The sequence below is a fragment of the Polyodon spathula genome, chromosome 14, assembly GCF_017654505.1.
Source record: "Polyodon spathula isolate WHYD16114869_AA chromosome 14, ASM1765450v1, whole genome shotgun sequence".
NCBI classification, from domain to species: domain Eukaryota; kingdom Metazoa; phylum Chordata; class Actinopteri; order Acipenseriformes; family Polyodontidae; genus Polyodon; species Polyodon spathula.
In genome coordinates, this window is record NC_054547.1 from 853,472 (window position 1) to 876,009 (window position 22,538).

The following is a 22,538-nucleotide window of genomic DNA, read 5'->3' on the forward strand; positions in this document are numbered from 1 at the left end:
AAAGCTATTGATTTTGCCGCACTCTGAACAACTTGTAAAACTGAAGTCCAATAACAAGATAATAGATAACCAGGTGAATCCTGCCAGTCACACAGGGTAAAGCTGGGGCCAGGCAGAGGTCAGGCAGGGGTCAAGCATGAACCCCAATCTCAACAGGTTTGGAAATGAGGGCTTGCTGATCTTGCATCGCCCCCCCCCCCCCCCCCCCCCCCTCCCCTCCCTCCCCTCCAGCTTCCACAGTTTGCTATGCATCTGTTTTCCCTTCCTCTATCTCTGCTCAGACCCCACACTGCTGTACATCTTGTCTATAACACTTTTGGTAATTGCAGATAGATACAAAACACTGTGTCTGTCTACCCACGAGCCTTTCAGTAACAGCAGCAATGTGTGAATGGGGCTCTGGAAATGCTGCTCTGTCATTTGCTTGCCCTCATTACAGAACATTGGGTCATGAATTTATTTAAACATTTGCTGACGAGAAATATCTATTTATTTACTGTTTTGCTTTCTTTTTTCCAGCCTTGCAAAAAAAAAAAATTAGAAATGTATTTGTGTGCAAATTATTTTACAGCCTTATGAGTAAAAACAAAATCACAGGCTTTGTTTAAAAGACAATACAATTAAAATAGCTGTCTGAATCTTTCAAATGTTGCAATAACTTTGAGTGGCATCCCAGTCCTTTAGGGAGCTGAGTTGCATTCGGAGAGCTGCAGACAGACAGGCCTGAAAGCTGAGCTTGTATGCGTAACTCAAAAGCAAATAAGAACAAGCTGCATTATAGTGGAGAAGCACCCAGTGAACCCAGTTATACCCGGGATACTTTAGAAATGCCATTAAGCTGCTAACTGGGATTATCACTGCATATCAAAAATATATTTTTAAAAGATACCGATTACATAACCAGATGCCCATACTGTACATTCCACCCTATTTATAGATTAGGAACATTATTCATAAACATTAAGCTTACAGTTTATTTGAATCAATATGAGACACAGTTTAGCATTTTCTACTGTACCATTTCGACACTGTAAGGGTTTTGCAGAACAGTGCGCTGAACTAAAAATAATTCTCACTAGCGTCCAAAACAATAATGCGCTTGTTTGCACTAGGTTAGGTGCCTCTATGGATTGTGAGCCCGGCTCATTTGTACAAGCCAGCGCTGGGAACACGCTGTTGTTTAGGTACCTTTCTGATCCACAGTGGCAGGAATGCTGATGCTGTCGGGCCCAATTTGGCAGCGTGGGTAGAAACTGCTGGGCTTGGCTGTTCAGTGCCTCTGACTTTAACACTATTGCTTTGGTCCAGGAATCAATTCCCTCTGTTTACAGACCATTTCACAACCCATTTCTGTCCTATAAATACTGCCGGGTGCATAATGTTTGAATTAGCATAATGGTTAAGGCACTGGGCTTGAAGCACAGAGGAAATGTCAGGATGCTCTCTTTCACTAAAGCAATTAGAGGCCATTACGCTGCTTCAGTGGAAATATCATCAAGGTTAAAGACAATCCTAACACCCCTCTAACCCTTTTTATTCCAAGTCTAATAAACGAGGCACAGAAATTGAAATGTTAGTACACAGTACCTCTTCCAGGTCTTCCAGTATCGTGTTTAATCAGCCCACTTACTCAGCGCTAGACATACACATTTCATCTTCAACCGAAGAGCGTTTAAAAACAAGGACAGTTCATTTAAGCAGCGATTTCCACAAGGGTTTGAAGGTGCACTCTGTGGAAGTTAGCATGTCCTCTCCTGTAATGAGCTTACTGAGCTTTTATACACAGAGGAGGAGGCTGCTGGATACAACAGGGACGGAAATAAAGCTCCCATTGCAGAGCAGTGTGATCCATTCCTGGTTTTACTAGGAGTTTAATAAGACACACCTGAGCTTGTTACCTTTATACCGTGGCTAATCAAGCTTGTATTAAAACCTGGAATGGGTGACACTGCTATGTACAGGAATCTTATTTCCACCCTTGAACAATGACTATGTGTTTAGATGGAGTAATGAATGAATCGGTTTATTCTGCAGACTGGCTTCTCAATGTGCTTGGCTTTCAGGCTCTAAGATGAAGAACCCTCAATTCAGATGAGAAATTGTAAATGAAACAACAGTAATAATGTTACTGTAGCATGTACAAGCAAAAAAGCAATTAGAATTTAGACATGGTTTAATTAGCGGTAGTTTAAAAAGGATTAATTAAATCTGGATTAAAAAAAAAAAAAATGTAAAGTGTTTTGCGAACTGTATTAATAACAACAGTCCTGTCCTGTAATGAGTTACCCATTCACTGGGCTTTCAATCACAGAGGAGGGGGCTGCAGGATACACTGTTACAGTGACTACCTGTTTACACAACTGGAGTACCTAAGGAATGGGTTTAGATCCTGCACACTGGCGTAAGCAGTTGCATTACAAGCAGAAGCTCATTTGAGGAAGCGTCTCTCATGCTGGGGCAGTGGCAGCACTGCTAACAAGCACTTTCAGCATGGCATTTCTACCCTTACAAAAATCTAGTGAAAGCACAGCAAAGCTTGATAAAGACTAGTGCAAGCATGGCAAAGCAAAGACAAGCACTATATAGGCAAGCGATACAAACTGTACACTAATCCAGCAAAAAACCCCATTGTGTACAATATACCACACTGGGAGATGACAACTCAACAATCCATCAGATATCGATTGAGGTCTACAGGATGTACTGTATACTGTTTGCAGAGTTGAGTGATTGCCTTTTTCACAAGGAGCCCATTTCAGATGAAATAGTTAACTGTGTGTAATCCAGGTTTGAGTAAAGCAGCGGGATGTGAAATGGAGGTCTAGCTGTAAACAAACTCTTACTGTCTAATTCTACAGCACAACAAGGGTGCCGTGCCGATAGCACTGACGGTCTAACAGACAGACATTCACGATAGTGCGTTCCTCCTCTGCATTGCAATGCAGCACAATGTACTGTAGTGCTACACAGACGTATCTCCTTACAATGTGTCACACGGGTAATGGCTTGTTTTAGGGGCCAGTCCAAAACGATCAGCATCGTTTGCATTAAGTGTACAAGCAGAATGTTTTTTGTTTTTTTTTCTAGTCAAGCTTTTATTGATTTGATTAAAAAGGTTTGCTATCTCAAGTTATCAATAGGGTCACGTGAGAAAATCAAAACTCCAAAGTATCCAATACACCACGAATAATAATAATAATAATAATAATAATAATAATAATAATAATAATATTGTGCATAGAGATAGCTAACTATTTCCGTGAGATAGCAGATATGGTATCTCATTTTCAATGGGGATCTTTAGGATTGCTGTAAAGGTTATGCTGAGTTCAAATCGTATAGACTTGAGCTCACAATTAAAAAGAAAAAAGATGCTCTAAAAGAATGGATTGTTTGTCACAGTGGTATTTTTTACTAAGCACATAACTGTGCCATTATTTTTAAAGAGATGTTAAATGGTGCTCTGAAATGGAAATGTCAAATCAGACTTCTCAACATAATCTATAACTCTACCGCTCATACACAGCAACTTCACACTCTGATTAGAAAAAAAAAACAAAAAAAACAACCTTGTACTGCTAACTGTTATTATCTACGCAAGGACAACTACGAGATTACTCAACAGTTTTTTGTTTTTTAAATAAGGGGGGAAAAAAATTTATTTAAAATGTAAACAAGACTGCTAAAGAAATGGAAATTAATAAGGGGAATAATAATGCATTCTGTCGTCAAGAACAAAGCTTTAGTTCCAGAGCCCTTCACTGTATGTGCTAAATGTGAGCGGTTACTGCTGCTGCATAGCACAGCACTTGATGTGTCTTACCAGACTTTACTGAATGCTATGCACTTAGGAAAAGGCAGATTAATAAATCTGTCTCGATGGGAATTTGAATAACTTTTAGAGTTTAATCTGCGTCCATTTGTTTCTCGGGAGATTTATATCCCTTGGTCCAGATCGGCATGTTTTTTTTCTGTTCTGTCTTTAGATTAAAACCGGATGATCCCGCGCAGGGGCTGTGTCTGAATGCACAAGCCGCAATTGGAGATGACCTCGCCTTTTAAAAAAATTGCTGCAATCCAATATCCGGGGCAAATGGGAACGCTTCTAGTCTGTGTGCGTGTCGTTCTCAGCAGTGAAAGAAAGACATACGGACTAAGCAAGTGTAATCACTTGTTATCAAGAGATCCTCACAGCGGCCTGTTATCTGCAATCTGTGCTTAACAAGGAATTAAACATTGTTTTCATGTTGCCGTCGCCACCGGCCACTTTAACTGATTGATGCTAAAAAGTTTAGAAAATAAAAACCTAACCAGCTCTTGCAAAGCTCCTTTGCAAACCAAGCCTTCCCCTCAGATAGCAGGATCCTCTATTGAAACTGGCAGCTCTGTCATCCTGCAAGGAATGTGGTGTGCCTGCCACTTCACACGAGAGCCGGAGCTGAAAGACACATGCACTTTGAATCAGGGAATCAATAGAACACTTAATGGACAATTAGGAGAACAGCTGTAGGGCTGTCAGAGACCCATCTGTACAGAGAGAGGCTCGGCCTGGACACGGCATGGAAACAAAGTGCACTACATTGCTCCAGGACATTGCTGCCTGGCATAACAAAATGCCCTATTCATTGTGCATTGTGTGTGATAGGGCCGCGTGTCCCAGCAGTACAAATTATAAACCGGGAGGTAGAAAAATATGGAAATGGAGAGAGCCATCCGTCAGTTTCTGTCATCTGAATCGATCAATACATTTTTGCAGTTTGCTCTCTTTAAGTTGACAATTTTTGGCATTTAATTAAAAAAGGAAGCAACATAATAATAAAAAAAAAACCATGTGCCGCTCTTATCTGAACAGATGCTACCTTTATATTTGTATTTTAAAACCAATCTAACACTACACAATAATGAATCACGTAGCAGAATTACACAGCGTTTGATCAAGCTCCTGCTTTGTGTTGTTAGATAACTCGCAGGGGTCTTGAGGCAGATTTTTAAATGTACTGTGATCCAGGATTTTATTTATACTCAGTTCCCTTTGTTAGTGTTGGGTAAAAAAAATATCATTGATCATAAAATATAAACCTCAGCCTAAAAACATATCTTCTCTGACATTTAAATCATAACAATTTTTTTATGTGTCCAGTGCATGCAAGCTGAGCACAGAGCCATTGATATTTAGGGATAGAAATTTAAAAGCTGCCTGTACAGAACAAACCCACAGGAGTGCTTTTACATCCAGCCGGCTAGCCTGTAACTGGACACAATTAGGCAGTTCACTCAGGATATGTGCCGTGCAGTCGCTCACGATAGGGAGACATTTCATGAAAACAAAGTGCTGAATTACTCAGGGATATTTATGCCTTGTGTTATATCCTATCCCAGGCTTCCTTCAAGCACAGACACTGCGTTGGTTTCATTTGTAATAACTGATTTTGTTAATGTTCTATTTTATACTCTTTTTTTTGGAATGATTTTGTTAAAGAATAATAATAATAAAAATGATATGGCTGAATAAATGCTATGCTGATCACATCTATTAAGGATAGATAATGCAAGTCATCAGTCACATGGATAAAAACACTTCAATATCTATATTAACTGCTGCATGTTTTGTAAATGGGTACACCTATACTGAGACTCTGCAGAATGATCACGAGTACACGCTGGTCTCTATTATGTCTTCCACATCTGGCATTTTTCCTTGGCCTCCGAGCTACGACCCTTTCCTTCACTTAATGGATGCTTAATATTTTCCTTTCCCTGCTCATTGTAGGGGAATTAAAAAAAAAAAAAAAAAAAGGAAAACGATTGTCTCTATTTTTTATAATTCTAATTTTGCTATTATTAAAAAGGTTAGATTGTAACATCAGGTTGACTTTTTAATGCAGGTGTGTGATTACGTTGATTCACCGTGGCAATTACTGCCGAATCCCCTTTAATTACTGAGGGGTTTTATTGCAGCTTCGTTACAGGGCTTGCAATAATGGATTGTGGCTCCAAGGAAAAGTGTTGCGGGAAGTTTTACACAGCAGAGTGTCGCCCACAACGATGAGGCAGAATACTAAACAACAGAGCCCTGCCCCAGAGCTCTGGAACCCACAGCTGTGAACAGAATACTAAACAACAGAGCCCTGCCCCAGAGCTCTGGAACCCACAGCTGTGAACAGAATACTAAACAACAGAGCCCTGCCCCAGAGCTCTGGAACCCACAGCTGTGAACAGAATACTAAACAACAGAGCCCTGCCCCAGAGCTCTGGAACCCACAGCTGTGAACAGAATACTAAACAACAGAGCCCTGCCCCAGAGCTCTGGAACCCACAGCTGTGAACAGAATACTAAACAACAGAGCCCTGCCCCAGAGCTCTGGAACCCACAGCTGTGAACAGAATACTAAACAACAGAGCCCTGCCCCAGAGCTCTGGAACCCACAGCTGTGAACAGAATACTAAACAACAGAGCCCTGCCCCAGAGCTCTGGAACCCACAGCTGTGAACAGAATACTAAACAACAGAGCCCTGCCCCAGAGCTCTGGAACCCACAGCTGTGAACAGAATACTAAACAACAGAGCCCTGCCCCAGAGCTCTGGAACCCACAGCTGTGAACAGAATACTAAACAACAGAGCCCTGCCCCAGAGCTCTGGAACCCACAGCTGTGGACAAAAGTTTAGCATCACCCTGCCCCAGATTGGAACCTAAGCTTTGCTTCATAAAGTAAAATGAAACCTGCAGAATGGAACCCACAGCTGTAACATATTGAATTACAGAGCCCGCTTTGTAGTTTTTCAATATACTTAGCTGTGAAAAAATACTAAACAATGTGCCCTGCTTCAGAAATCGAACATGGAATACTGTACTACTATCATGGGTTCCAGTCAACTTTTGTGATATCATCTTTTAGTTTCTTTGATTTTAATTGTGTCTCAATCCTAAAATTCTAGGTGATGCAAAACTTTTGGCCACAGCTGTACATGAGAACACACGTGGCGAGGCTGCATGATTTCTGCTCTCGTCTACTTGTGGGCGTTTACTGCAAATGCCGGGACCTGTTCAAAAACGTTTTTCGTAAAAAACAAAAATCTTTTTACTTTAACTAATCCAGTTTTTCACTGGATTAGGTCAAACTTACCAAAATTTTGGGTTGCAATGGCTTGTAAGAGAACCCCTGTGCGTGACCCAGTAACATCCGTTTTGGGGTTACGGGATGTGTGCTTCCCATGTCCTTATATATATATATATATATATATATATATATATATATATATATATATATATATATATATATATTTATTATTATACACACACACTCCGAGAGGGGAGCTAAGCGAGATGAAACAGAGTTGTTTTTGGCGCTCTTGCAGCTATGAGATACATAGCGGTTTGCCTTGTCGGATACCGCGTTGCCTCCCCTCGTTTCAAACGCCCTGATTCACGTGCAACACGGAGTTCAATGGCACAAGTTCCCGGATACCTAATCGATCTTTAAAAGCCCAAATGAGATTACTCTTTTAAAAGTACAATTATGGAAGCATACTGTAATAAAGGTGTGGACTTTCAAATTAGCACCAGAATTATACCTAACTACAGCTGAATATAACCACAAAACCATCATTTCTATTTTATTTTAAAATGGAACTGAAGAAACAAATAAAATAAATAAATAAATATATATATATATATATATATATATATATATATATATATATATATATGATATAATATATATACACCTTAAAAATATAATGAATGTTTCAAAGCTAGTAACATGCAACTTAGAAGTTTAATTTAAGGAATACAGAATAAAAAAAAACTTTGTACTACAGTGAGCCAAACTTGTAACAAGTTTTTGCGTCTCTTGTATTAGGATGTCTTCAGCTTCTTGTGCTGATACGCTGTAAATGTAGCAGTGTTTTGCTTTAATGCACGTGTAAACGCCAAACTACATGAGCCTGTATATTTCATTTCAGATATTATTTTCCATGCTGTTTCAAACGACATGAAGGCATGACTTTGACTTTATTTTTATTCTGATTGGGGATATGTAAAGGCTTGACAGTGCAGGTTTAGTTTTGTAATCATTAGACAGTTCCAATATAAAATGCAGTATTATATGCACTGCAGGTCATGCAGTAGAGCTGTAACCACGATCTATGTTTGTTCTGAAGCAGTGCTGCTGCACTCCCAAACACTGGCATTTGGAAGTAGAGCTAGTAGTTACAAACTTTGTTTTTGTGCCAGGGCTTATTTCCGCAGGAAAAAGAAAGCTTTACAAATGTGTGAAGATAATAGTTCAGAGCTGAGCACAGAATAACGACTCTCACACATCCCTTTTTAACAGAGGAATTTCCTCCGTGGAACATATTGGATTTTGAAGGGGCTGCAGTGCCAGCCACACTATTGGCAGCTGTGTTAACAGAGAAGGAGCTGGCTTTGTGCAGTGGCACAGTTATTACATTTCTCCAGAGACCATGACTCATTAATCAAATATTCATCCATCTCTGTAAATACACATCGAACAGAGCATCCCCTCAGAGGAGAGCACCCCCAAGCACAAGCGCCCTTTCATGTTGTGTGACAAAATCCTGAGGACACACGGTCAAGCTTTGCATTTCAAATGCTTCATGTACCATTGATTACCCATTTCCCAAAACAGAACCCACATTACTGATATGGAACTAAACTGATGCCATTATATCCTCATATTAATATTCTTTTTTTTAATAACACTGCAGACAGTGAGTCAATTCTTTAGCTCCGTTTGCCGTCAAACAAGTAACTTTTTCCCATCTGGATGGCTAAACCCAAGGCCATGCTCCTATTAATACAAGAATCTGTATTTAGCATGAAACCAACAAACCATTGCTTAAACTGAGAAGCATCAGAGAAATTAGCCATGGAAACATTACATTCTGCAGGAGGGTCTTTTCTTTTCCGTCGGACACAATTACCAGTTGTATGTGTGTGTTTGCATCTGCGCTGGTTAAATGGACTGTAGAAATGGTTCGGACGTATGATTAGTTTTTAATTTAGTGCATTTGACTGTGTCTGCAGAAAAGAGCTACACTGAGCACAGCATCTCTAAAGTTTAGTGGCTTGCATTTGACGCAAGGAGAGAAAATGGTTTTTACAGTAATGCAAACACCTGGAGACAGATGTGCAATTTCACAGAACACAAGAAATTTGCAGGCACAAATATCACAACGCAAGCTTCGGAAATGCAAATTCTAGTAGTTTAATTTAATAAGCAGGAAAAACAATATTTACAACACAGTCTTTATTGTAGCCGTGTTGATTATTTAGCACTAATGCCGACTTTGTGCTTGATTTCGCCGCACTTCAAAAAAAAAAAAAAAAAAAAAAATAATGCACTTTTTTTTTTTTTTTTTTTATTTCAAATATGCCTTCTATCCCATTCTAGTAAGAACACAATGCCAGCACATCCTAGGATTAATTTAACAAGCATAAGCAAACAAGGGAGTGTAGATACAATACATGAGGTGCCAATATACACTGCTATAATGAATGAATGTGCACCACAATTGAGTGCGTTAACTAGCAGAGCTTTGCATTACAGTACACGGTACTATCAGTGATGGACACAGAGGCTGTACATCTCCCTGCACTTCTAACACTAGGTGCGTACAGAAGACGTTTTGACACTGTGCTTTAAAATGCCCTATTGGCCTATAAACATTCCAGAGAATTCCTTCATCGCATTTGCCACTGAATAACGAGAGCAGCACAGGCTTACTTACTAATGCATACAATGCAGTTTGGTGCACCTCTTTATTTCACATTTCATGCTGCGAGGAGGAGAGCAGACCACTGTTGGTTTATACAAAAAATTGCACACTTCACTTTGTTCCTGTGGATCGTAATCCAGTTTGCAGGGTAGCTTGCACCTTCCATGCAGAATGGGGTGCGAGTTCAGACACACACAAACACAAACACACACAGACACACACGCAGATACACATGCAGACACACACAATCCATCTGAATTACTGCCTTCATTTTCAAAGAGGCAGACATGGCTTATGACAGGGTACGCTTCTTTCACTTATACACAATGTCATGTTAAACTGTTTATTTGGAGAATAGCAAACTGTTAGTAAAAAAAAAAAAAAAAAAAAGCAGCTAAGTATTTAAATCACCCGCTTCCAAAATAAATGTTTTTTTAAAAGGAGATTATTATTATTATTATTATTATTATTATTATTATTATTATTATTATTATTATTATTATTATTATTATTATTATTATTTTAATCATGTAAATGTTACAAAACAAGAATCCAACACCTTGAGAGAGCAGAACACAGTTTGGATTAAAATGACTGGGTTTTGTAAAACACGTTTTACCTCTTTAAAAAAAGAATTCAGGAGTGAATTAAAGACCTGAGTAAACGCTTTGAAAAGGTGGCCCAAAGAGTTTCCTCCTCGCTCCTCTGCACTGAAGAACTCCACAGTCGTGTGCCGGCTGTATCCTCACAGCAACACAAAATCTCCTGGGCTGTATTTTGGATGCCTTGGTTCCCCTTCTGAAGTCGACTCACTTTGTTCATAATCATAATCACGCCCATGGCCTTTTACGAAGGTAAACGCTGGGTACTTCTCTTTAGATGAGGGTTTGAGCACCTGCAAAAACACATTGAAATATAAAACACATGTAAGAACATGTGCAATCAACAGGAAGACTTTACTATTAACAAATAAATAAAAAAACACTGAAACTAAATCAAACTAAAAAGGCAGTACCTTCCTTAAACAACTGCTTACAGCTTCCACTTTATTAGGTACTTCCTGTATTGAAATGCTAGTTACTCAGCTGCCTCTGTAACAGCAGTGTCTCTGGCTTGGCCAGACAGCCCTGTGTGAAAAAAAAAAAAAAAACAAAAAAAAAAAACTCCCATTTGAAGACAAATGGCGCCACCTGCTGGACTTCTTAGATTTAGTTTTCAAAACCAACCGTACTTGCTCTGGCTGACAGCTGCTCACTATAAAGAAGTACTAATCAATTTATTAAACCTACTTCTGCATGGATAGCACACAGAATGTTTTTTAAATAGGACACTGATTTATTCCTGTGCACTTACCTTTGCTATTTCTTCACTGATCTTTTCAAAGTCTTGTACACTTCTTGTGTAAAACCCGATGGTGCAGCTTGGGTCCATTTTAGTAAATGACATTTTTTTAGGCGAGGGACAGTGGAATGACTACAGGGACACGAAAACAACAAGTTCATAACACAACAAGCTCTCCTTCCTTTTCTGTGGAGCTGTTCTCATACAAATCGCTGCGTGGCTTTAACTGTACTAAATACAATGAAAAGTGTATTTCATGAAATCATCTGCAATGTTGCCTAGTTGTAAAATTGGGGACTGTATTTTTAGAATTTCTTTCATCATCTTGCAGGTAGGTACATAAAGGATGCACATGTCAAATCCTGAGGTGTGCACACATGTTGTATACGATCAGCGTGTGTATATATATGTATATATTTCTTTTCAGAGTACATGCAGACACATGCTCGACATGATCAGTGTATATACATCTATATTTGATTGCAGTGTACATGCAGACACTATATTTGAGTGCTCGACATGATCAGTGTATATACATCTATATTTGATTGCAGTGTACATGCAGACACGTGCTCGACATGATCAGTGTATATACATCTATATTTGATTGCAGTGTACATGCAGACACGTGCTCGATATGACCAGTGTATATACATCTATATTTGATTGCAGTGTACATGCAGACACGTGCTCGATATGACCAGTGTATATACATCTATATTTGATTGCAGTGTACATGCAGACACATGCTCGATATGATCAGTGTATATACATCTATATTTGATTGCAGTGTACATGCAGACACATGCTCGATATGACCAGTGTATATACATCTATATTTGATTGCAGTGTACATGCAGACACATGCAGTGTATATACATCTATATTTGATTGCAGTGTACATGCAGACACATGCTCGACATGACCAGTGTATATACATCTATATTTGATTGCAGTGTACATGCAGACACATGCTCGACATGACCAGTGTATATACATCTATATTTGATTGCAGTGCTACATGACCAGTGTATATACATCTATATTTGATTGCAGTGCATGCAGACACATGCTCAATATGACCAGTGTATATACATCTATATTTGATTGCAGTGTACATGCAGACACATGCTCAATATGACCAGTGTATATACATCTATATTTGATTGCAGTGTACATGCAGATGCTCGATATGCAGTGTATATACATCTATATTTGATTGCAGTGTACATGCAGACACATGCTCGACATGACCAGTGTATATACATCTATATTTGATTGCAGTGTACATGCAGACACATGCTCAATATGACCAGTGTATATACATCTATATTTGATTGCAGTGTACATGCAGACACATGCTGGATATGATCAGTGTATATACATCTATATTTGATTGCAGTGTACATGCAGACACATGCTCGATATGACCAGTGTATATACATCTATATTTGATTGCAGTGTACATGCAGACACATGCTCGATATGACCAGTGTATATACATCTATATTTGATTGCAGTGTACATGCAGACACATGCTCGATATGACCAGTGTATATACATCTATATTTGATTGCAGTGTACATGCAGACACATGCTCAATATGACCAGTGTATATACATCTATATTTGATTGCAGTGTACATGCAGACACATGCTCAATATGACCAGTGTATATACATCTATATTTGATTGCAGTGTATATACATCAGTGTATATACATCTATATTTGATTGCAGTGTACATGCAGACACATGCTCAATATGACCAGTGTATATACATCTGTATTTGATTGCAGTGTACATGCAGACACATGCTGTAGTGCTGACTAAAGAATCCATCGACCAAGTCGACAGCACTTCTTCCTAAGACTCTTTGCAGAAGGTTTTGATTTTTAATGTTGTGTCTGAACTGATGTTTGAGGATATAGCTGCAGTCGTATTCTGCAGTTTGGCTCTGTGCACAAACAGTGCTTTGCTATTCACAAGGATTTCAAAACTGTCTAACGCATGCCCAAAAGAACTGGAAGTACTCATGTCTATGGAGTAAGACAAAGGGAACACCAAAGATACTGTTTTGCTGTTTCCTGCTAAAATCAACTGCACCTGTCAGGACTGAACATTATATATATATCTGTTCTGTAATTGAGCTTAAGCCCATTTAGATTCAAACCTTTAAGTACTAAAAGAAAGTATTACATTCACATTACTGGATGAGCTCTTTGTAATTTTCTATTACCTCGAGTGGGAAACCGTTCATGCTGACATCTACAAAAGACTGGCAGTAATGAGGATCCATGTAAATCAAACTGTCATCTACAAGGACAAAACAAAAGACAAGTTATTCAAAAAAAACATCTTATTATTACAATGCATATGATTCTATTTATATGCAGAGCAGCAGCTGAAAAATATGCAACCAGCATTTGAGTTCCCTGGCTGATCTCAAGGCTTGAAGGATGATTTCTTTTGCGGGACAGATTAAATTATGCATAATCGAGTACGCTTGAACAAGCAGATTTATTTATTTATTTTTTTTTTTTTTAAAGAGAGTAAAGGGGCTGTCAGTTAATTATTTTTGTGAGAAAATTACTTTTACAAACACGCAATTACACTCTGGAATTTGCATATGATAAATGCAATCGGGAACTGCAGGCTGACAGGGAAAACATATTGCTTGTCATTTAGATATTAAATAACTCAGCACTTCAAACTGGGAACATGTAAATGTGTAAATACTGACTGCCAAGTTGCACAACAGAAGGTTCCTAAGCACTTAGGAAGGTGATGAAGATTGCATCCCTTTATGCTGAAATGAATAGTATGCATACATCTTATGGAAATCAATTACAACTGCAACTTGGGAGGTTTACTTTTGACGAATGGACTCGGTTTTGATGGGTCAGATCAAATGAAATGAGTGCTGTTTCAATCGTTGTGCAGACCAAATTGGAATGCACTCATTTCTTACTGATCTTTATTAAAAACATTATGCACAATGATTTCTCTTTGCCCAACACTAACCTTGAAATCCAACGAAGTAATACGCCTGTTTGGGCTTTCCACCAATGATCCCAATGCAATATTCAAGACTTAAAATGCCCTGTAAACAGAAAACAAAACTGTACCTCAGAAGGACTTGTACATGCCCTACAGTATGTCTGCAGCCTTGCCGTGTTGAAGGCTGATCTCAGATTAGCTGGGTATGAGGAGTGCTTTGATGGATCACCTCCAAAGGGTAGAGCTGCACGGATTCAATGTGTGTCGATGAATCAGGATACTTTCTTTGCATGATGTATCGTATCTTAAGAGGTGTGTATTGTGACGCGAGACCCAAAGCACTACACAGCTCATTGTAACTCAACAAACGATTCTTCTATGAGGAGAAAGTGTGTTTTATAGTTGGTGTGAATACATACTCTCCGACTCGTTTTATTTTTGACTTTTAACATAAATAGTCCATCATTAAATTGATCATGTGATCTTACTATGCATCCTACAAGTAGCCCAGCACATGTCTCGTGATTATATATATATCTCAACCTGCATATCACAATGCGTATTATATTGGGATATAAGACAGACAGACAGACAGAGTTCCAGTACATGCTAGTTAAACTGTACCTTTACAAAGTCAAAGTATTCCGGGTTGGTTTTTTCTCCGCCAAGCCTCACAGGTATAAGGATAATTACAGCTTTTCTGTTGACTCTGGTTTCAGTTTCTGGGCCCTGAGCAGGTTTCTGGAGGCTATCAATAACATCAGCACTGTAAACTGGAAATGATGCATTTAAAAAGGGTTGTGCTAGGATCATTCATAACTATGAACCTACAAAGACTAAAACTGTGCATAGCATTACCACATCCTGGCATTCTTATATAGTTTTGCTATAGGGAATTCATAATACAAAAATGTATGGTCTCAAATGTAATATTGAGCAAGATATCAAACTACAGAATTTAGATAGAAACTGTAGAGTAGTTTGAGAATGACAAGAAGCAAACCAAAAAGTAGAAGGAAGACGTGTCTATATTACATTGGCAAACTAACTGCTTTACTGGAAAGCAATGCTAAAGGGACACTCCCAATGCATTTAACTGCATTGAACATGGTGCTGTATCTGTACTTTCGAATGGGGGGTCAAGCTGGGCACCACTCCCAGGAAACCTTCTTCCAAAGACACTAGTTTTTTCATACCTGTGCAGTCCTGAGCAACGTAAACTGTTATGCCTTGTAATTCAGGGTCTGTTGCTTCCTTAACAGCTTTTCTGTGAGAAATAAAGGTTCAGATTGAAAACCGTAATGCATAACACATTAAGGCAATAACAGTATCTACACAGCAGGCAGAATCAGTGATTCGGCTCAGTCACTGTGTACAGAAACAGACTGTACGGATGTGACAGTCCTCTGGTAAGTCTTTAACTATCAATCCAGATGTTTCTATAAGACAGCATGGAATGACAGCATCTGTTGGCTCCTTGCGAGTATGAGGGAGCAGGCTCTGTTCACAGAGGGTTAACTCTCGAGTTATTTAACTGATGTTTAAACGCCTTTTTTGATGATATGCATACTGTTTTACACATTCAGGAAAACGACGGCTTCTTTAGCAGTAGTCTCAATACAATCCATGATGAATACCCAACGAAACGCATTAAATCAAAATAAAGAACCTTTTTAAAAATGTATGTAAGTAATTAATGAATGCATCTTGGCGAGTCGAGCCCAGTATTTCAAAAAGGGGTCTTCTTTTCCAATTAGAACGTTGCTGGAGGTGGGAATTAAATATAGATAAAGTAGCTTGGCTTGAGGTATATCTACTTTAAGTATAGTGTTGAACTTTTGTACTGGCAAAGAATAAGGCCATAGGGAACACAAGAGAGAGAAATGCTGTCGAAGCTCATGTGTGCATATCAGATGGTAAAGTGTGGGCAGCTGTAAAGATTTGTTTGAGGCTTCAGGGTCTTTCCTTCAGCATCATATCACTCTGGGATGTTACAGGGATGGCAAGAAGTCTCCTACTGCATAGCAGTCTAACCCATTCCAGGTTTTACTACTGGCTTGATTAGCCACAGTGTACAGATAACAAGCTCAGGTGTGTGTTATTAAACTCATAGTAAAACCAGGAACGGATCAAACTTCTATGCAGCAGGAGTCTTATTTCCATCCCTGTGTTAACACACTCTTAGTTAACTAACCACATGATATGCGCTCCCCATCACTTTTTCTGTACCAGTCCCAAAATTTAACAATCTGCATCAACTGCCCTATTCTGACCTGTTTATGAACACAAGGCAAACTCAATGCACGTTTTTGTGTAGTTAAGAGTAAGCAGCTGAATGGCAAGCGATCAGAACACACCCGAGTATGTGGGCGACCAAGGCTGGCCCATACCAGTCCCCAGCTGACTTTCCAGACGCGTGCCCGAGCTCAATGAGCCTGTGCACACCAATCTGCGCCGCAGGACAGTCCGCAAACCAGGACACTATTTTGCGGTGATAAACACAGTTCAGGTGGGTGCTTGCTTCCTCCACTCTCCCAGGAGCTCGAGCGGGGCTCTCTAGGGGTTTCGGTCCCTGAAACGATGACTCGAAAGAGGAAACAAGCTTCCTGGCTGCGCTGGCGGTCCATGACTCGGTGTCCAGTCCGTCCATCTTTAAGGCATGAGACCAGGTCCAGTCTGTAAAGACAACATGCGAAGGATAGAGACTAAAGCATATATGCAATCCTGTGATTCCTGGCTCATGCAATACAAGCACTATCCGTTTAGTGGTGGATACAGTTTGGCTTGGGAATGAAGAGCTGGCTGGAAAATCCTGACCCAGAGAACAGAGAGGACACTGCGTAGGGAACTACTTTCACAGCAATGAAATTGATTTCATATTTCTTTGAACTATCTGTTAAAAGGAGAGTTTGACTAATTAAAGTTGTAAGGAAATAGTGCTGTTAAGAAGAAAGGGAATAAACGATGACCTGAACTGTCCCCAGCACTGCATTTCAATTGTGCAGCTCTATGGCGCACCCAATCTCTTCATCAGCATCCAAGGGGGCAGGTAGGTGTGGTTCTGGTTGTAAAAGGTGGACGGTACAGGTTATATTGCATTAACACTATGACCTTGCAAACTGTCAGAAAACCTGATTGACCCATAAATATCTTTAAGTGGCCATTAGTTCTTTTTATGGGCGATAATTTCTTTGATGCCGTATGTCGGTTCAAACGGGAGAACACATTTAAGCTAAAATATTGTTTTCTAAATGACTGCACAAAATCAGCTATAAATCTCCCCATCCCATTCCACAGCCCTCGCTGTCTAAAACAAATCCCTTCATTTAACAGTTTAGAAAGTAGCTAGCGATTTCATAAAAAAAAAATAAAACCTTATATGTCTCTCCTGCACAAGGCTTTTAAGTTGGGGTATCACACATTCCAGGTTCCGGCACCAAAAAAAACACCCTTGTCTATTTTGAAGGAATACAGGAATCGCAGAGGTTAATACTGCAAACCTCTCTGCCCAATCTCACCCAATATCTTTCTCCAGGCATGAAAATAAAACTCCTGTTGCATAGCAGTTTGATCCACTCCTTGTTTCACCATGACTTTAAGATGACATACCTGATCTTATTACCAATACATTACGGCTCATCAAGCTTATGGTAAAACCTGGAATGGGTGCAACTGCTATGCAATAGGAGTCTTATTTTCACCCCTGTTCTCTATTAAGAGCACTGTAATCACAGCAGAGGGATTCCGATGGACTGTTTCTTAACCTGCCTTCATGTTTGGATTAGTCTGGATATTCAACTCTTACACAGAAGTCTACCTCTGCCTAGGAGATGAAGCACCAGGCCCTGAGCCAGCAGCATCTGCCCAGTCCGGAGTGTGCAGCCCCAGCCGCAGTCTGAGGTGAAGCTGGAGCCCTGGATCTGAGGGAACTGCTCTCGGTACGTCAGCCAGATTCGAGAGGCAAAGTCCCTACGAAACTCCACCACGCTGCCGATAACAAGCTCCCTTTCCGAGGCCTCGCCACTGCAGCTCCCTGTGACGCTCTCCACAGAGGCTTCTGACACAGAGGAGGAAGACAGCTTAAACAAGGGCCCATTATAGCACTTCCTGTGAAAACACTAACGATTAAGTAATACTTTCTTATTTTATTTCTTGCTGCTTTCATTATTTGCTATGCTTACTAACTATTCCTTTAAGCAATGCTACGAATGGCTCGTCTCTAACCTTTCTTATGTACTCTAAAGACTCTTCTTAGCTGGCTGGGAGGAAATGAGATTGGGAAGCCCGTCAGCTTTGTGCTAAACAAGGCGTATTTATAGACAAATAAAAACAAATAACTAACTACTGTGTTCAAAACGTGGTATATCGCTGTGCAAGTATCAGAAATGTTTGGAATTTCATGTATTTGAACTTTTATAATTTGTTATTTTTTTTTTTACTTACCTTCTGCCTTAAAATGATAACATTTTCCCAACAGAAAAACAGGCGAATTCCTGCTAAAATAAGTCTTTGTTTTCAGTATCCAACCTGAAATATTTAAAGGAGACAAAGGATCACTACTTGTAAAATGTACAACACAGAACAGCATGGTGTGTTTTCAGAAACATCCTGTAATAATGACCTGGTCAGATTAGCAGACAGGACACAGAAACCCATTGTTAATTCACGCAAAGCAGACAATGGTCCACAACACTATTGAAGATATTACTTCAACCTGTGGATGCTGGCAACACAGGACGTAGCATCCGTTTACTTCAGAGTTTAAGAGATGAAATAATCCTGCTGAATTGTTTACACAGTTACATGTCTGCTTCTCTATCCCCCCAAAACTTGCAATTAACATTAATTAACTCTACAATACCGCAGAGGTCAGACAGAGGTTAAAAAAACAAAAACAAAAACAAAAACAAACCACCACAGAGCAGAGACTTAGCACAGTCCAGCATTGCATTGGATTCCAGCAATGAATGAAGGGCCATTTCATTAGTTACTCTGGGAGTAAGTTTTTATAAACAGTAATTACTTAGAGGGTGGCTCAATCGAACAATTACATCAGTGTATTATTTATTAAATGTATTTTAAATTAAGAGCTGACTGAATTTAAACGTGAGTTTCATGTTTTTGAATTATGCAGTGGAGTGTTCGGCACGGTTTGATTGAAAATCATTATAGGAACATAACTCATAGCGCAGAGCAGTACTTGTTATTATTATAATTATCGAGTCTGTCCCTTGGTCTTAATATTGTTTAAATGGAATCAATAAACTACAAGCTACAAGTACACATCTACTTACTGTACTGTACATTGTGCCATGCCGACACAAACATCGATTTCAGTTTTTCCACCTCGTCTCGTTCATTATTTTCCATTGTTCCCAATTAATAATCGAATCCATCACCGCGTTCTGTGATATTGAACCTTGTCTGAAAATTGAAAAAAAGAAAGGTATTTTAGTTTGAAAATTTTAGTTAGATTTTTTCGCCAACAATCTTGCATCTGTATGTTATCCTGTACATACAGTATTTTGCAAAATAACAATAATAATAATAATAATAATAATAATAATAAATAATAATAATAATAATAATAATCCAGCTGTTTCCAGACCATAAAGATACGTGGTAATAACACGAATACAAAACTAATGTCTAATGCTGGCTGTAATACTGAAGACTGACTAGAGTTATTGTATTATCTGTAATCGTTCCAGTTCAGACTTCAATACGGTTTTGCGCCTTAACATCATTGCAAACAAAACAACAATATATTTTCTTCTTGTGAACAGTAAGTCATTAGTTTACCGGGTAGGTCAGGACTTTGCAACCACTCCTAAAAGCAATGGAAATGACATGCAATGAAATTACACATTTATTGTACAGTTGTACCACTAGATAGGATTTCCAACAACAAGACAATTTGCATTACGCCTCTTCGGTAGCTTTCTTTGTCTCAGTTAAACTGCTGAGTTTGATTAATTATTACATTATATTCCTAGAGAACGGTGTAAATTACACCGCTACTGAAATTAAACCTGATTAACAGACTACTTATTCGCATTACCTCATCGTAACCGTGTACTGTATAATCGCTGTTTAGTGTTTTGGTTTTGCTTTCTAACATGCGTACGTTTATATACATTTCCGGCGAGAGAAAGGAAACTTGGAAACATTATAATTACTTACAGCTAGCTGTGTTTACATGTTGAAGCAGTACAGCGCACGGCGTCTGCGTCATGACGCACAGACGTGGAGGGTGGCGCGCCGTCCTATTAGTCTGCTTGGTGTGCTCAAGTTGTGTGTGCGTGTGAGTGTGGGTGTGTGTGAGTGTGGGTGTGTGTGTGTGTGGGTGTGTGTGTGTGTGTGTGTGTGTGTGTGTGTGTGTGTGTGGGGGTGTGGGTGTGTGTGTGGTGTGTGTGTGGGGTGTGGGTGTGGGTGTGTGTGGGTGTGTGTGTGTGTGTGTGTGTGTGTGTGTGTGGGTGTGTGTGTGTGTGTGTGTGTGTGTGTGTGTGTGTGTTTGGTGTGTGTGTGTGTGTGTGTGTGGGTGTGTGTGTGTGTGTGTGTGTGTGTGTGTGTGTGTGTGTGGGGGTGTGGGTGTGGGTGTGTGTGTGTGTGTGTGTGTGTGTGTGTGTGTGTGTGAGTGTGTGTGTGTTGAGTTAACAGCTCTTCGAAACAGTGTGCGTATTCATGGCAAAAATACACTAGGACCTTTTGTAATAATGGAAAAGAAGCTTCACTGGAAACCATATAGATATGTATTATGTATTGTTGGTTTGTTTATATTCCCCGTTATAACCCGGCACGCCTCTGTGAGACAGCAGTCTCCCGCTACTTGCAGCAGAAGGAGGTTATTGCATTTTTAAATGGTGTTAAACATATAGATGATAGTTAACAAAACAAACAAACAGTAGAATCAGCAGAATGTATTCTGCTTAAATATTACTAAACTGCCACATATATAGGGTAATACTTAAATTCATAAGAATAAATAAGAAAGTGTATTTTCACAGTGAGGAAACAGAATGGCTATCACAGAGGCAACATCACTAATAATTGCAGTGCAAGTAGCCCTGCTCCCATCAGTGTGAAAAGCTCTCACCTAACTTAATACATACATTTTTTATGCATGAAGTAAAAAACACTTTGTTTTTGTTCTAGGTGCATCTAATTTGATAACCATTACCTGCATCACTGACACACAATCAACTCTTGATAACAGTCCTCAAGTAGAGAGGGTCCAGGGGGAGGGACCCCCTCATCACTTGATAACAGTCCTCAAGTAGAGAGGGTCCAGGGGGAGGGACCCCCTCATCACTTGATAACAGTCCTCAAGTAGGGAAGTTCCAGGGGGGGGGGGACCCTCATCCCTTTTCTTGACACAGGTCTTAAATTGTTTAATGGACAATTATTAGTTGTTGAAATTGATATTTGCACTCATTGAAATGGCTTTGTTGTGATGGGCAGTGTGTGAGGGACACAGCACTGTGTACCCAGACCAGACTGGGGTTCATACTGTAAGAACAGCAGCGGTGGTGTAGAGGGGCTGTAACTTAGCAGAATCAAGTAGCATCTTTTTAAGACTTCAATAATGAACTGCAAATCAGTTCAGCATCTGAGGTGAACTGAGATCTCCTCTAGGAATTTGCACTGATTGCCTACAAGGAATCCATCAATAAGTGTTTATCCCAATAGAAGCAGGGCTTGTACCCAGTACCTGTACATAATTGACCAGCTGCCAGGGCTATATTGACTCCCTGCTTGGTTAATTAAGTTGCAGAGAGGCAGTAATCAGCACTTCTCTTCTATCTGGTACAGGTGCTGTGTGTTTATCCTGTGATAAATAGACAGTCACAATGTGGGCATTGCCATAGCAAAGCAAACCAGAGCTTTTTGCAAAGATATAGAAAACCAGGCCTGAAAAACCAATATAGCTATTCAAAAAAAGAGAGAATAAACAGGCTGTTAGTTAAGACTTTAAAAGAGAAGCTGTCATTGTAGGCAGTCCTAAGAGTGTCTCCTCCTGTGTTTGAGTCTCAGTGAGTCAGTCAATGAGCAAGTCCCTGTACTGCTGGGCAGGAAGTACTGTATGAGTGTATCTCTCTGGAAGTTGTTCTGCTGAGAACCAGATTGCAGTGCTGGAGTGTGGAGTGGACACGCGCCACGCAGTTTATTAGCTAGTGATTAGTGATTTCCTATTGTAGCTGAGTGTTTCCCTTTCACAGGCAGGATATGAATCACGTATTACTGTATTAACCCTCCCCTGATATCCATAACGTTGCATGAAGAGCAAACATCATTGAAACTTGTGCTCTGTGCTTGACACAAGTAACCTGCTTTTACACTGACCATCTGCCTTTTATAGCGCACCGATGCTACAGTGGCAACACTATGTAAACTGAGGGTGCACAGCACCCCCTATAGGATAACATTGGAAGTTGTGCAATGCAGATAACTTCATGTTGC

General features: G+C 39.7%; 1 protein-coding gene across 7 annotated transcripts; it reads right to left on the reverse strand.

Moving 5' to 3' along the window:
* Positions 1 to 1,894: 1,894 nt before the first annotated feature.
* Positions 1,895 to 20,340, reverse strand: atg4c (autophagy related 4C, cysteine peptidase). 7 transcript variants are annotated; one of them, XR_005951527.1, is made up of 12 exons: positions 20,140 to 20,249; positions 19,373 to 19,502; positions 18,522 to 18,605; positions 17,896 to 18,135; positions 16,436 to 16,754; positions 15,275 to 15,345; positions 14,703 to 14,851; positions 14,103 to 14,181; positions 13,318 to 13,394; positions 11,093 to 11,212; positions 10,395 to 10,634; positions 1,895 to 4,438 (listed from the first exon to the last, which is right to left on the reverse strand). XR_005951527.1 is itself a non-coding variant. In XM_041270927.1 (12 exons), the coding sequence occupies exons 3-12, from the start codon at positions 19,446 to 19,448 to the stop codon at positions 10,485 to 10,487; spliced, it is 1,365 nt and encodes a 454-aa protein (XP_041126861.1). In that variant the 5' UTR covers positions 19,449 to 19,502; positions 19,881 to 19,908; positions 20,262 to 20,309; the 3' UTR covers positions 10,238 to 10,484. The 7 variants fall into 7 exon arrangements, 6 of the variants coding, with proteins under 6 accessions (XP_041126861.1, XP_041126860.1, XP_041126863.1 ...); XM_041270927.1 differs by lacking the exons at positions 1,895 to 4,438; positions 20,140 to 20,249 and adding exons at positions 19,881 to 19,908; positions 20,262 to 20,309 and having other exon boundaries at positions 10,238 to 10,634; XM_041270926.1 differs by lacking the exons at positions 1,895 to 4,438; positions 20,140 to 20,249 and adding an exon at positions 20,262 to 20,340 and having other exon boundaries at positions 10,238 to 10,634.
* Positions 20,341 to 22,538: the final 2,198 nt, after the last annotated feature.

Coding starts and splice junctions, on each gene's coding strand:
- atg4c (XM_041270926.1), bottom strand. CDS start 19,448: ATGGAAAATAATGAACGAGACGAGGTGGAAAAACTGAAATCGATGTTT. Junction 18,606..19,372: donor ATGGCACAATGTACAGTACA/GTAAGTAGATGT, acceptor TAAATATTTCAG/GTTGGATACTGAAAACAAAG. Junction 13,395..14,102: donor TTACTTCGTTGGATTTCAAG/GTTAGTGTTGGG, acceptor TTGTCCTTGTAG/ATGACAGTTTGATTTACATG.